Source organism: Gopherus evgoodei, chromosome 3 (genome assembly GCF_007399415.2).
Source record: "Gopherus evgoodei ecotype Sinaloan lineage chromosome 3, rGopEvg1_v1.p, whole genome shotgun sequence".
In the NCBI taxonomy this organism is placed as follows: Eukaryota; Metazoa; Chordata; order Testudines; family Testudinidae; genus Gopherus; species Gopherus evgoodei.
This window is the reverse complement of record NC_044324.1, coordinates 30,023,517-30,038,913: the sequence shown is the minus strand read 5'-3', so window position 1 is coordinate 30,038,913 and position 15,397 is coordinate 30,023,517. Positions and strand designations below refer to the sequence as shown.

Here is a 15,397-nt window from a genome sequence, read left to right as displayed (position 1 = left end):
TTTTAGGGCTAGTTCAGATTGACCCTGGGAACCTTTGCTTCGGTTTTGTAGCTCCAGCCCTGTGAAAATCCAAACAGCAGAAGAGATGAAAAATTTTCTTGTCAACTATTTTTGTTTCCTTCTTCCAGAATTCAAGCTGATGGGATGGGCCCTTTTACTTGTAGCCTCTTCATGGGTGTGAAGGAGCAATTTACAGAGTCTTTGTATTGTGATGTCCCACAATGGCCCATTCAGTTTTGATAGGCCTTCTTGATGGGCAGGAGACAATCCCTAACTTGGGTCACAGTTTTGGAGCAAACAGTTTTTACAGTCACAAAGCAAAAACGTAAGTATTATCTTAGAGCATGTGATAAAAATATTGCAAGTGAGATCAATGAATCAGGGACATAGCCACAGGTAGGCCTGCTTGAGACGCTGCCCACCCACTTAGCATCCAGGCCTACCCAAATCTGAGCAGGGATGCAGTACTGCCACAGTGGCCTGGAGTATCACTCGGGCACCTGAAATTCAGGACAGACCTATGCACCCGCTCTTCAGAAAGCTACACTCTAGCAGCTCTGCCTTGTCATTATCTGAGCCGCAGGCCAGATGGTCCCCACCACCCTTACCTCTTGGGGCTGCCCGGCCACAGGAGCACATGCTGCCACGCAGCAGCCAAACACAATGAAGTGGCGAAGGGCAGCGCTGTAGAGACACATTAGCGCCCCAGCTGTTCTGCCCAGCCATACCATTTGCCCGCTAACGCGTGGGGGGAGGAGGATTGGAAAGGAGGTGATGGGAACCACCACCCCACGAACGGAGCTTGGGGCATGGGTCCTCCCCCACGCAGCATGCAATGTGGACCACTTGTGCTGAGAAATCAACTCCGTGTGCAGTGAGGGATGCCCACTTCGTCTCCCCCCAACGCTGGAGGGGGAATGGCTGGGCCCTCCAGCGTTGCTGCTCTGAGGGGACGGGGGTAGCAGGCATGTGGGAGGTCCTGCGTCAGGTCCCTGCGAGTTCAATAATGCACAGTGCCACATCTGGCCCCTGCGAGCACAGGGTGAGGAGGAGGCGCCACGACTCCCCCCAGGAGAGGTGAGCTGAGCCTGGTGGAGAAGGAGCTGCTGGCGGTGACTGCCCAAGGAGATGCATGCATGTGCCCAGCTCGGCAGGGGAAGTCCTGTCTCTGGAGGCACTCGGGCTAGGAAGAGGGTGTGGCATTGGGGGAGAAGCTGAGCTAACTCAGTCTGTCATTGCCCGTCCATCCGAAAGTCGGGGCCTTCCCAAATTTCCTCTCCTAGCTATGCCACTGCAATGCAGGCAGCAACTTACAAGCACTTCATAAAGTATAAACACTAACTACATTGTTATAAGTCCAATACCCATCTTAACCACACCGGTGAAACAGACTGCTTTCCAGCAATGAATTTGTTAGTGTTTGGCTGAGGCCTCAAGCCTTGGCAAGAGCTGGCATCTGGTCTTCCAGCCTCACAAGCCTTCTATTTATTCATCTGTACAATGGGCACAATCATATTTAATCTCATAGCCCAGAGGGTTGGGAGGTTTGACTGATGTTTGTAAAATTCCTCAGGATTCTTGGAGTCTGGATATAAATGTGAAGCATTATTTACTAAAACATGGTTATACTGGTGCCCCACTACAGATTTACCCAACACCAGATACCTATTACCATCATATGAGTGTTTTCCATTCAGAGACTGCTGTTTCAAACTGTGCGACACTGCTGCACTCATCAATAAGATCCCAGTTGTCATCCAAGCTGCACAGCAAGGATAAAACAAACAAAATAGGCACCTGGAAGCAGAGGCAAAAACTGTGATTTCATGATTTCCTTTTCTACCATTGTCCTAAGCAGAGTAAATGACGTACCAAAGCCTACAATGGCCAAAGAACACTTCTAATGAAGATAGTGAAAAGCAAGACAATCAGAGCAATAGCATCTGCTGCAGTTACTCCGCATGGGTCTGCCCATGAGTAAGGATGGTCCAGTGGTTAGTGTGTCTGCCTGGCCCTCAGGAGACCTGCATTCTAGTCCCTGCTCTGCCGCAGACTTTCTGTGTGGCCTTAGGCACATCACAGGTCTTCCTGTGCCTCAGGTCCCCATCTCTAAAACAGATACACTAGCAGTTCCCAACCTCATGGGGGGGTTGTGAGGATACATAACGAGTGGGTTGCACATTATGTTGCTTATGTAGACCAAGCTGTATACCCTGCTGGGCCTTTGCCCCCACCATAGCTGGGACTCTGGCGAGATCCTTATTGATTTTGGTGAAACGCTTGATTTTTCATTCAAATCAGGTTTTCCCATTCCCAATTTTCACCAAAATCAATAGGATTGTGACCAGAGGGGGGGCCAGACGGAGTTGGGTGAGGGGTCAGTTAACCCTAACATACCCCCCATTCTAAATGCTAACCTTGGGGTCACTGCCTTGTCCCTGGTATCCTGCGTGACCAAATCGTGATGTTAGTGGAAATCTGTTTTTTTTTTCAGCTTTCATCAAAATCAATAGGCATCACCCCATTGATGTCTAGAACATTCCCTGAGATTCAGTGTAATTTTCACATTATCATATTATGTACAGACAAAGACCAATGCCCTCAAGGTGCTTTCTCCTCATTGTTCAATGGGTGACCCTATGCCTTTCTTACTACACACTATTCAAACCCTGCTCTGAAGACATTATTAATTTCCTCATGGGCTCTTTTATGATGCTTATCACTCTAGTTACAGCTGAGTGCTTCAAAAACCTTAAGTGATTTTCACAACACTTCTCGGAGGGTGAGGAAGTACTACCAGCCCTGTTTTACAGCTGGGGAACTGAGGAACAGAGACATAAAGGTCGAAGTATCCACCTTTATGGTGCCCAATTTGAGACACCTAGGACTTGATTGTTCAAAGTACTGAGAATGGCTGAAGTTACAGGGAACCAAAACCAGGGTCTTATAGCGGAAATTGCTGGGCAACCTTAACTAGAGGCAGCGCTACTTAATAATAATAATCATGCTCCCACTGAAGTCATTAAAGTGCAGAAATGTGCCACAGATTTACTTGGAACTGCTTGCGATCTCTAGTCTATAAAGTAGAAGTAGCAGGGAGCATCAGATGATTTGAACGAGCTCAATTCACATCTCAAATTAAACCAGGGATTTGGATTTCAAAACCTTAATTCTCACTCTCCACACAAGCCCCTCCCTTAATAAAAAATGACGTGAAATAGAAACAAAAAATACAGTGGCTAATTAGAACCACCTAAGTCAATTTACCATCCGTCTGCTTTAAGTCATTAGCATTGCTCTCTCTCTCTGGTTCTGAAGGGGGTGCTCATATTCTTGAATAATGGCTTGTTAGTAAACATTTCTTCAGTCTGAACTGTATTCACAGATTTAATTCATAAGGGTCAACACTATTGTAGAATGCAAGTGTGTTGTTTTCAGTCTGGAGGGAGCAAATATAATCCAAGTACTACATTGCAGTACTTGAAAACACTTCTATTTTAGGTATGTGGCTGTCACAAGAAGGACTGGTTTTAAAAGTTTATTCTTTTCTGGCCAGTGTTTTACTTTAAAAAGTTTCAGGCATCTCAAATGTGGTCTTCCTTAGCTTTGCAGAAGATTTCTTGGAGATGCCAGCGATGTGTATTGAGAGTTCCTACACCCTTATTAAAGGGTTAGGAGTATTGAATTTTTAAGAAAGACACCTTTTCTCCCAACTGTTCATTATACATTTTGGAATTAAATAGGTTTTACCAGAAACAAAATACAACAGTATGTATAAAAGTCCTACTCTATCTCCAATTGTTCATCTATCACTTTTGTCAGTTGTGCTATCATCATTTTACTGGTTGTCTAGTGATTATAGAGTCTTCCTGACTTTTTAGTACAAGAGAAAAGCATTAAAATAAAGCTTTTTTTGGAAAAATATTTCAGGCCATCGTTATACAGCATAAAGAAGCAATAAACAAACAACCACTCTAAAAATATACCACTATAAAAATATTATATAAAAATATATAAAAATATCAGCAGGTTTAGCAGACCGCGGCTCCCACTGGCCGCGGTTCACCATCCCAAGCCAATGGGGGTGGCGGGAAGAGGCGGGGGAGAGGGATGTGCTGGCTGCAGCTTCCCACTGCCCCCATTGGCCTGGGATGGTGAACCACAGCCAGTAGAAGCCACGGTCCGCCGAACCTGCCGACGCAGCAGGTAAACAAACTGGCCCGGCCCGCCAGGGTGCTTACCTTGGCGAGCCGCGTGCCAGAGGTTGCTGACCCCTGATTCAGATTATAAATTCTTCAGTTCTTTTTCTTTCTCAGCTCTGTGTTTGTAGAATGCCTAATGCAATGAGACTCCACTAACTGTAACACAAATTATAGTAATAAAAATAGTTACCTGCTTCATAGGGGTGTTGTAATGTTAAGTTTGTTAGTGTTTATAAGTCTGAGACCCTTTGGGGTTCTCTATTAGCAGTTGTTGTAGAATTCCAAAGTAGTAGTATTAAAATCCAGGTCTTCCCAGGAGAGGAAAACATTGCCTTTTTCTACTACACTCACATTTTTTACTGTCTCTCACCTCAGAAGGTGGGTGACTCATGAAACATGCACTTCTTTCAGAAAGCTAGTAATTAGCTAGAAATAGAATAGAGCAAAAGTCACAGCGTTAAATACAAATCCACACACTTCATTTGGTATCATTATAAAAACCCTGACAGGCTATTCCCGGGTTAAAGTGAAAGTGGAATAGCACAGAAAACAGAAATGGATAAAGGAGCAGTGTGAAATACAAATGGTACAGATTTCATTCAATATAATTACTGTGTGAAGCCCTGACAGGCATAGCTGTTGCATGGTCAATGTCTGGAAGGCTAAGTCAATCCTGCAATTATCACACTGTAAAGAAATGGGTCAGTATCATTGTAATTATTTCATCACACAGTTCTCATACAGTATGAGAACCTGGGGAACTGTTGCAAGACTGACAAGTTTCCTCATGGTCCTGACAAGTTTCCTCATGGTCCTGTGAGTATGCTTCTGTTTTGTTTTAATATAGGATCTAAAATGTCTGCCTCTATGGGAATTTCCTGTCCCTTCTCTGGATTTTTCCCTGATAAAGAGCCATTTGGGATCAGTGTAACAGCCTACATATATCAGGCAGGCATACATTTTCAATTACACCTTGTCATCAGATTTCACCCATTATCATAGACCCAAGATTATCAGACTAGTCACATCCCATCTGTTTAGATCAAGTCAGATTGACTGGCAACCACAAAGCTGCTAATGATCTACATGAGATTCTAAAAATTAGATTTTTCTAGACACATTTTTCACAGAAAGAAAGTAGGAGGCAGATCTTCAGGGGCCATAAAGTAGCATAGCATCAATGACTTCTATGGGGCTTTGCTGATTTATGCTAGCTGATGATCTAGCCCTAGATTTTTACCATCACGTGTTGAAATGGTTGTAGGTTTCAGGTATTGTCCAGATTTGTTTTCACTACTCGTTAGACTGAGCATGCAACCATCTAAACAATTGCCTATCCACCATCACTTTATTGAACGGACACATCAGCTAGCCTTGTGTTTCTTAACAGGAGGCATGGTATGCCAATCTCGTGTATTATTTTTATTACTGAAAAGCTGAAAAACCTGACTCCAGAATCCTTGAGCATCCTGTTGAAAAAGGACTTTCTTTGATTGCAGAAATTCTATTTAGGGGTTACTCTACTGGAATTTATTCCTAAATAGCTCTAAGATAATGACTTTTCTTGCAACAGTGAAGAAATACTTGGGAAATCTGTGATTAGTTATTCACCCCTCCTAGCCAAGTAACTTTCAGGGTAGCTTCTAATAATACAATTACAGGAAGCCATAGGGTGGCATTTTCAAAAATGCTCCACATTGGCTTAACTCTTCTTCCACTGAAGTCAAAGGGACTTTAACTGTTAATTTTAGAGGGAGCAGAGGTAGGCCAAAACTGATTGCTTTTTCTTTTTTTTTTTTTTTGAGTTTGTTGCCAATTCTACATAGCCAGAAGTCACCAGACAAACCCTGAAAAGCCACTAGTCAAAAGGATTCACAATTGTCACTAAACAAAATTTACAGAGAATTCAACAGAGAATTATACACACACACGTGCCTAGATGAGTACAGTCACAAAATTATTCACAAGCAGCTCAATCATGTTAATAAAATCCATTCCACGGTCGTCTTACTGCATTCTGTTGCACATCAAGTCAATATTATGTCTCAACTGAGCATGTCCTCCAAAGGAATCGCATTCCAAGGCTTCTTGGGCTGAGATCGCTATAATCTGCAGGCGAGGAAAAGAAGTTTGTGGAGGCTAATTAAATACTTTGCTCAGAAACTAATGGAAGCCATATAGGAACCATAGATAGACTTCTGTATCCATCAGTAAGCTTTATCTGAACCAGGCTTCAATATTTTATTTATACACATATTTTACTGCACTCATAAGGGAATAAAAATTGACCATTCATCACAGCTTAGGTAATTAGAACCCAACTTTCAACTCTCATCAGGATATAATAAAGAACAGTGCTTACTGGTTAGCAAGTCATTTTATTATAGTGAATCTCATTTTACACGGTTCAAATCTAATATTGATTTTTTTGTTTCCGTAAACAAAAATTACTGAATACATTATCTTTTGGAATAAAGAGAAAATTATGAATAGAGAACATGGTCATTATTAAAAAATATATGTTAAAGTGCTTTATAGACTTTTTATTATGTTATGCATTAAAAAGGCAGATTTGGGGTGTGCGACATGGCTTAAATATACTAGCATTTCACTGCTAGAGACCTTGAGGTGCTGGGTTAATTACTTACTTTTCACAGGCACTAAAATTTTGCCAAAATATTCTGATTTTTTAAAAAAATGTTTTTTATCACCCCGAAGTTGCTCTTGCCTGGCTAGAAAAATTAAACAGATACCGAAGGGACCTCCATTTCACATCATTCCACTCCCATGTCTTTATAGAGATGGGTCCAAGCCATGAAATTTAGATGGAAAAAGATCCAAACTTCCTACACATTTCAGTGTCTGTGTATCTACAGATGGCCTGAAATACATCTCCAGTCATTTACTAACTCTGCACCCTGTTCCTGTGCTGACTAGCTGTAGTCGGAAAATCTGTACGTAGATGTGCAGTGTCTAGCCCTGTTTCACTATTGAGCTGGAATTTGTGTATGACAAGACATCGACACTATATGGCTGTATCTATACTGGGGGTAGGGACAACTTTCTCTGGGACTCAGTGAGTGCCTGAATAGGGGAAGAATGGTCAGGAACTGGGATTTTAACCTCTCTCTGAACTACAAAGGCTGATATTAGTGTATCCACAGAAGCATTAACTGGCTGCATCTCATTGAAATGACAGCAAGGGAGGGCAGGTTGCTACAAGGATGGACAAGAGAAAAAGGATCACATTTTCAGTTAACTGAAACATACAGTCTCTTATTCAGCTAATGGTGTGAAGGGGGCCCCACTAGACTGTATTCATGCTTGTAGCCTATGCTGTTTGCTCTAGCCCTTTCGGTCTAGTAATCAGTTACCCAAAGCTATGCTATATTAATGTTACAATAATTTGACATGACTGTAGTACACAAAATCTATAGTGTTGTATATTTTCTACACCTCTTAAAAAAAACCCTGAAAATATAAGGCAACATTAGACCATAATAGCACTGTGTAGAAACACAAACTCTTTACCACTTAGAGCCTGTGAAATAATCAGACTTGCTGCTCTCCTAATCACGACAGGTTGACAAATGTAGTGACAATGAAGGATGCGAGCTAACTCCTGCCTCCCTCACATATGAGGTCAATGGCGCTTGGATAAGGCAGCCTTGGAAGACAAAAAAGAAACTCTTCAAAAGAGACTCATGTCTTGGTTGCTGATAGATTCATTGTCCTGAATGTACTGGAGAATGTCTACCTCATCCATGGTTTGAATCTTGTCCTCTTTCGTCTTTGCTGGAGGGGCTGGACTAACATTGTTCTTAGTGGGGATTAATGGCTTCTTAAGCAATGCCGGTTTACGTGGCAGCCTGGGTTTTGGCTTGGAACTCACACTCCAGAGCCTCTCTAAATCCTCTTCAACCCTAAGGAAAGAAAATAAAAACACAAATGCACATGCAGCAAAGAATCCTGTGGCATCTTATAGACTAACAGACGTTTTGGAGCATGAGCTTTCGTGGGTGAATACCCACTTCCTCAGATGCATGCATCTGAGGAAGTGGGTATTCACCCACGAAAGCTCATGCTCCAAAATCTCTGTTAGTCTATAAGGTGCCACAGGATTCTTTGCTGCTTTTACAGATCCAGACTAACACGGCTATCCCTCTGATACTTGACAAATGCACGTGACTCCTCATTGGAGCTGATCGGGAATTTTTGACCAAAGATATTTTTCCTCAGAAAATGACAATTCCCTAAAACTGAAACTTAGAATCATAGAATCATAGATTATTAGGGTTGGAAGGGACCTCAGGAGATCATCTAGTCCAACCCCCTGCTCAAAGCAGGACCAATCCCCAATAACTTCATGGGAAAGGGTTGATTTCAACCAATTTCCCATTCTGAAAATTCTGGAATCTCTGAAATTATCATAGAAAATGGTAAAATGAGACACTAAATGAAAAGTTCCATTTTTTTTAATTTGAAATGACTTTTTATTTAGAAATGCAAGTTAATGTAAATAAAAAGTTAAAAAAATTGAAACCGAAACAAAACCTTTCCATTGACCCACACTGATTTTTTTTTCCTGTTCACAAAAGTTTGAGATTGATTTTTTGCCTCAATTTGAAATGGGAAAATATTTTTGAAATCTCAACATTTTTCATGGGACAGGTGAACACTTTCCTGCCCAGCTCTGCTTCTTGGACGAACAAGATGAACTACAAGTCTAGCTGCTAATGCTGATCTGCATAAAGTTAACCACAGAATGGCTTGTTCACACATGCTCCTGTGAAACAGAAAGCTCCTTTGGTCTGTGTGGACTATGCTTTTTCAGGATAACTTTTCCCAACTTTCTAATCAAATAATATTCAAACAACATCAAAACATACAAGGAAAAATTAAAACAAATTAAGGGCATTTATATTGTTTGGCAGGACTGAAAGACATAGGTATTAGTGTGAGATTTCAGGGTGGGATAAAGCACTCTGCACTGGTCTAACTCTACTGCCGTTGAAGTCAATGGTAAAACATGGAAGCAGGGTCAGTGCTGTATACTTTGAAAAATCCCATATTTGATCACTCTGAAAGCTGCAGCTGGAAAGCACCCCCCCATTGGCAACAGGATGGGGGAAGTTCTGCCATGCATTAGGTAGTGATAGATTGAGAGGGTGCACCCCTCTCTGCAGCAGCAATGGCTCCCCAAGAGCAATATGCACAGAGCAAGTGAAGATGGGGATAGGGGAAGGGACAAACCCAGACTCTTCTCTTCTGTGTGGATTCTCTGGTCCTCCCGCTAATGCTGTGGCACCGGTGGCTGGAATGGGTTTGGTGGAGCAGCTCTGCAGCCACTTTACTACCTGGGGTGGGCAAAGTTCCTTTTAATTGTATCCCTTTTCACACTCTGTGCTGGTTGGGTAGGGACTAGAGACTTGGATTTGGCCCTTATCTCAGATCAGTTACAAAGTATTTTGGCTCTCTGTAATGTTATTTATTATTTGTTCATATTTTCCCCACCACATATCTGCTCCTGTTGCACTAGCTGGTGGCTTTGGGGTATACTGGGTGAAATCCTGGCTCCATTGATTGCCTTCCATGTCCCGGTAAGAGTTGCAGCTAAAGCTGGGCAAATGATTTTTAGTAGTGACGGTTCCAAAAAAATTGGTTTGGGTTCAATCAAATCTGAAATTAATACACATTTTGATTAGTCAAAAAAGTTCATTCTGGGTCTCAACATGGATCTCCAACATCCACTGTGGGTGCCCTAACCAATGAGATAAAGGTTATACATGGGGGCAAGAGTGAAGGAGCACCACTTCCACTTCTGGTTGTTTTATGAATGACTGAAAATATTCATGTCCAATTGGTGAATAGTTTCAGGTCAACCAAAACTACAGTTTTAGTCAAATAAACTATTAGTTTGAAAAATTTTGCTCAACTCCACCAGTGACCCACCAGTTCAAAAGCACCCTATGGAGGTACTGCTCCCCTTTCCTCCACGTTGTCTGCCTGCCCATCCTTCAGTCAAACACATAAATTGTTGTCTGCAGACTGGGGCCTCAGATTGTGAGCTTCAGGTCAGGAACTATATCGGGGTGACCAAGCTGTGGCTCCGGAGCTGCACGCGGTTCTTCAGAGGTTAATGTGAGGCTCCTTACCTAGGCACTAATTCTGAGGCTGGAGCTACAGATGCTAACTTTCCAATGTGCTGTAGGCTGATCACTGCTCAACCCCCTGCTCTGCCCCAAGCCCTGCCCCCACTCCACCCCTTCCCCCAAGGCCCCTGCCCCTTCCCCTTCCGTGCCCTCGCTCCTCCCCCTCATTAGCCTCCTGCATATATGAAACAGTTGATTGTGGTGGGAGGGGGGAGTAGACGCTGAGTGTTGGGGGCTGCCGGCAGGCGGGAGGCGCTGGGGGCTAGGGAGTGGATGGGGGGCTGCTGATGTATTACTGTGGCTCATTGGCAATGTACATTGGTAAATTCTGGCTCCTTCTCAGGCTCAGGTTGGCCACCCCTGAACTATATCATCTTGTCTGTCTGAAAAACACCTAGCACATTGTGGGCAATACCACAGAACCAACCAACAACTAATATTTATCACGCCCTGGGTTTTACTATCTTCATCTTAGATTATAAAAATGGAAAAAGCTTTACTCCGTATGACTTTTAAAAAAATTAATCAGCAAATTTCCTGTAAAATTTACAAAGGATAGGTCTCCTCTTACCCCATTTCTCAATGTCCACATGTGTTTTCTGTAATAATCTGCCTGCTAGTCCCAGGGTGAGTCTCATTCCTAGAGGTAGCCCTTTGCACAATGACAATTCTCTTTCATTTTGACTGGATTAAATTCTGAAGCTGGCCACCATTAAATAATACATATTCTGCATTAATATTCTTAGGCCATAAGGAAAAAGAGGACCTGTGTTCACACATTACAATGGAACAAATGAACCAGAAATATATAACTACAAAGATGTAAAGGACAGAGAAAGACTATGGTACATCAAGGCTTGTGCCAATTATTTTCCCTTAGGCATTGGATTATATTTTCCTGTGTTAAATCAAAACAACACACCTTAATATACTGCGTGTGCAAACAAGAAGGGTTTGGGCTGTCATCCAAATTGACAAATACAGAGTTGTTCATCTGTAATAATGAGAGTAGAAGTGGGATAAGATATTTAACTAGCCGTGTTGAGTGTTGCTCACATACACAGGATAGAGCTGATTGCTGACTTCAGGGTAGACAAGGCCTTGACTTCCAGGAATATGTCAAAGTGATCTTGGGGTTTTTCACTATCCTCTGGAGCATGTACTAAAAGTGGGAAGTGTATCCTCCACTATCTGTTTCCTCTGACTGCAGGAGACACATGAGCATAGGGTGAGCGGACGTCCTTGTTTTGATCAAAAGTCCTAAGGTAAAATTTTCAAAACCATCTAAGTGATTTAGGTGCCTAAATTCCATTTTCATGAGTGACATGCTCAATTTTTTAAAGTATTTAGGCATTACCGTGCTCAGCGTCACGATGCCTAACTAATTTAGGACCTAAATCTCATTTTCAGAAGTGACTTAGGTACTTGGGAGCCAAAATGCCATTGATGGTGAATTGGATTTAGGCTCCTAAATCAGTAAGGCATTGCCACACTGAGCACAGCAACGCCTAAATGCCTTAAAATAACTGGGCTAGCACTTGGTATTCTAAGCCTCACTGAAAGGCAATGGGCCTTCAGATTCTAAGTCACTGAAGTGTTTCTGAAAATTTTCCCCTACTGTCCCAGGCAAATTAGTGAAGCCAGTTTCACCTCAGTTTCATTAGCTCTAGCCAGGTGTCCAGTCAGCTGCCTTTTCCACTCCCTAGCTGTGCCTGTGCTCAAGATGCAAAGTATCGTTTGAATTATTAACAGGGCAAATATGCTCAGTCATTTGTAGCAGCCCAGTATTTCAGAAGGCAAATTATTAAAGCATGCAAAAAACATTTTTTTCTTTTAAATCAAAAATAGTTTCAAATAACAAATACAAAAAGCTTTTGAAAAGAAAATTTAAAAGAAGAAATTTGCAACTTTTTCATCTGCACTGAATCAGAGGGACCAAAGATTCACCTTGGTCTCTCTCACTCCTAGGCTAGCCAGTTGATGCCATAAACTGGGATTCCCAGATGCCACAGAGATGGCATGGTACTGAAAAATTAATTAAGCTGGCATCAGTGTTCACCATTGCCATGGTCTAGTCAATACTTAGCTTAACAGAGTTCAGACAGTATGAACAACTGTCCAGGCAATTGGCTATTAGCTTACAAGTCTCTGCCAAGATGTTTCAAAACCACAGATTTTATAATCTGAAGTAAATACCTCTGAATACCAGAGGGGATAGGAGAAGGATCTGTGATGTTAGGCAAGGTTACTGAGACATGCAGTGTTTTTTTTTTTGTTTATTATTTTCTTTTTTTTAAAAAAATAAAATACAATCCCTTTCAGTTCAACTCAGGGTAGAACAATCACAAAAGTCAGAGATGGAACAGACGTTTTCGGGCATGATCCAGCCAAGCACTTTAGCACGTGCTGAACTTTAAGCATGTGAGTAATCCCATTTGTTAGAGTTACGAATGAGTTTAAGAGCATCAGTGCCCTAGTGCTCAGGGCATGACTGTTCCATACAGGGTGCCCTCTGGTGCTTTGCCAAGTCTGATCTTAAAAATCTCTCATGGGACTAAGCCTCTAGCCTGTCACCTGGAAGACTATTCCCTAGGCTAAAAGGCTATGAGTGTGAGGAAACATTTCCTGATCCTTGGCCTATTTTTTTTTTTTTGTTAATTTCACCTCATCACACCTTAATCCTTTGGATACCCTAAACAATTCCTTCAGATACTTCTAGTCAGTAACCACGTCCCCAAGCTACACAACCGCCCTCTGTCATCCTTCAGTAAAGCTCTACACATCCTTGATGTAATTTCAATGAAGTCAGAGTTGTTCCAGGGATAAATTTTACCCATTAGGGGAATATTCAGACCCTTTCCTCTGCCTTCATGGCTCAGGTGGGGTTCTGCTGTGCAAGGGGAAGGATGAATAGGGAGGGAGCAGAAGGAGATCCCCTCTATGGTGTGACACCTTGCTCCCTACAATCTTGCTGCATGGCAAAGAATAGGTGAGGGGTAGGGGATGAGGAATGGATCTGGGTGAGGCTAGACAGCCCATGGGGGGTTATTTTTGATAGGAGCCTCTATGGAGTGGTTGCACAGGCACTTTGTGCCTGATGTTGATGGTGGGGTTCTCCTTCCTTTCCCATGCACCTTCCAAACACCCAGCCCAGCTACCCAAGCCAAACACTTGGCTCTGGGTTTTCACCTTAACATCCTCTCCAGAATTTGTCACGTCAGCCCTTAACCATGTTTGTATTAGAGTGAGATGAAAAATTCCTGTGTGATATTGAACCAGAGATCAAACTGCTGCCACATATCCCCAGGAGAAGATTCCTTGTTCTATGGTACACTATATAATAAGTAATAATTCTATCTCTTCCCCCCCCACGGCACAAATACTGAATGAATCAGCAGCCTAGAGTGACAAAGCTCTGGCCTTACACAATGCACAGAGAGAGATCACGTATAGATTCCAGGGCCTCAAACCACAAATGTAAAGGCTCGACTAGGTGCTTTCAGTGTTGTTGTAGCTGAGTTGGTCCCAGGATGTGAGAGATGCATTGGACCAACCTCTGCTGACGAAACAGACAAGCTGTCGAGCTTCACAGAGTTCCTCTTCAAGTCCTGTAAGTCAAGGGTGACCATATTTTCCCCAAGGGAAAATGGGACACTCCTGGGCTAGCCCAAGCCCTCCCTGAGGTTCCTCAGTCCTCCCACGCTTGGGCCTCCCTGTCTCCCACCCACACGGGGCCAGCCTGAGGTCCCCCTCCCCACTGGTGCTTGGGGCCGACCCAAGTCACCCCACTACCTGCCTGCGACAACCCCTCATCCAACTCACCACACCACCAGCCTGCAACCCCCCCCCCACACCTAGTCCAAGCTCCCCGCACCCCCTGCTACCCTCACTGCATGCACAGCCTGAGGTCCCCCTGCACATGGGGCAGGCTGGCCTGCCAGGACTGCTCTCTGAAGCCCTCCTTCCAGTGCAGGGCTGGTGTTGGCAAAGCCCTCGCCACATGTTCCTCTGCGCCCCACTAGGGGTTCCATGTGTGAGGGGGTCAGCTGCGAGGTGAAATGCTGCTTACAGCTTGCTCCCCCTGCCATGGGGCCAGCAGAGCCCCTCCACCCGGGAGAGCTGGGATTCTCCCATCACAGGTAAGCGGGGACCCCCTTGTTCGCAGGCTGCCCCAGGCCCCAGGTGGAGGGGGTGCACACTGTGCTCTCTGGCTTTGCACCCGTGCAAGGCAGGAGCTGACGGCGGCACAGTGGGAGTGCTGCCCAGTAGGCAAGGGGGGCAGTGGGACAGGAGCAGCAACAGGAACGGGGCGGGAGCAGTGGAGTCTGGGCTTCTCCTGGGCATACTCTCACTGCCCATCCCTAGCACTGCTGCCACTGGAGGAGGCAGCAAGGGAGAGTCCGGCGCTAGCGTGCGCTGGGGAGAATGAAGGGGGGAGCATGGCTGCTTGCTGGCCCCCTCTGCTGGCTCTGTACTGCGATCCCAGCAAATACAGGACAATTTGCCCGTATTTAACTAAAAGTTGGAACACCTGTAAGAAGGCTTAAAAAGGGGATGTCTAGTTACCTTATGTAGGTCCTCCTCTGTAGTTCAAAAGCTTGTCCGTTTCACCAACAGTTGGTCCAATGAAAGCTATTACTCACCTTGCTCTCCATTAGCTGTAGCATTTGTCAAAGTCAGACATTCTGTCCCCTAGAAGGCAGGGATACGCATGCCATTGGCCATTAACCTAGTTGGTTATTGTGATTTTCAGATATCTGGAGTTGCACTTTAAAAATCTTAGTTAGCTTTAGTCATAGCAGCTAAAATGTTTATTGCACAGTCCTAAAACACCAAACACTTTATGGCCTCAAAATGCTGCTTAATAGAAATAATAATTAAAAAAACAACCCAGAACCTGATACTGGAGAACAGTTCAGTTTCAAACAGGTCTATGAACTGGTAGTCCTAGATTCTGAAAGACATGGGTTAGCTAGTGATCTTTTACAGAGCACATAGTACATAATGTGCGATCTTTGTCTCACAAGCCACTTTCAGTCCTGT

The 15,397-nt window shown here is 43.7% G+C and overlaps 1 protein-coding gene across 1 annotated transcript in view; it reads right to left on the bottom strand.

Moving 5' to 3' along the window:
• Positions 1-6,232: 6,232 nt before the first annotated feature.
• Positions 6,233-15,397, bottom strand: part of HS1BP3 (HCLS1 binding protein 3) — an 85,665-nt gene continuing 76,500 nt past the window's right edge. Inside the window, exon 7 of the mRNA XM_030555347.1 lies at positions 6,233-8,125. Coding sequence (XP_030411207.1) covers positions 7,894-8,125 — 232 coding nt within the window. The 3' untranslated portion in view covers positions 6,233-7,893. The remainder of the gene's footprint in view (positions 8,126-15,397) is intronic.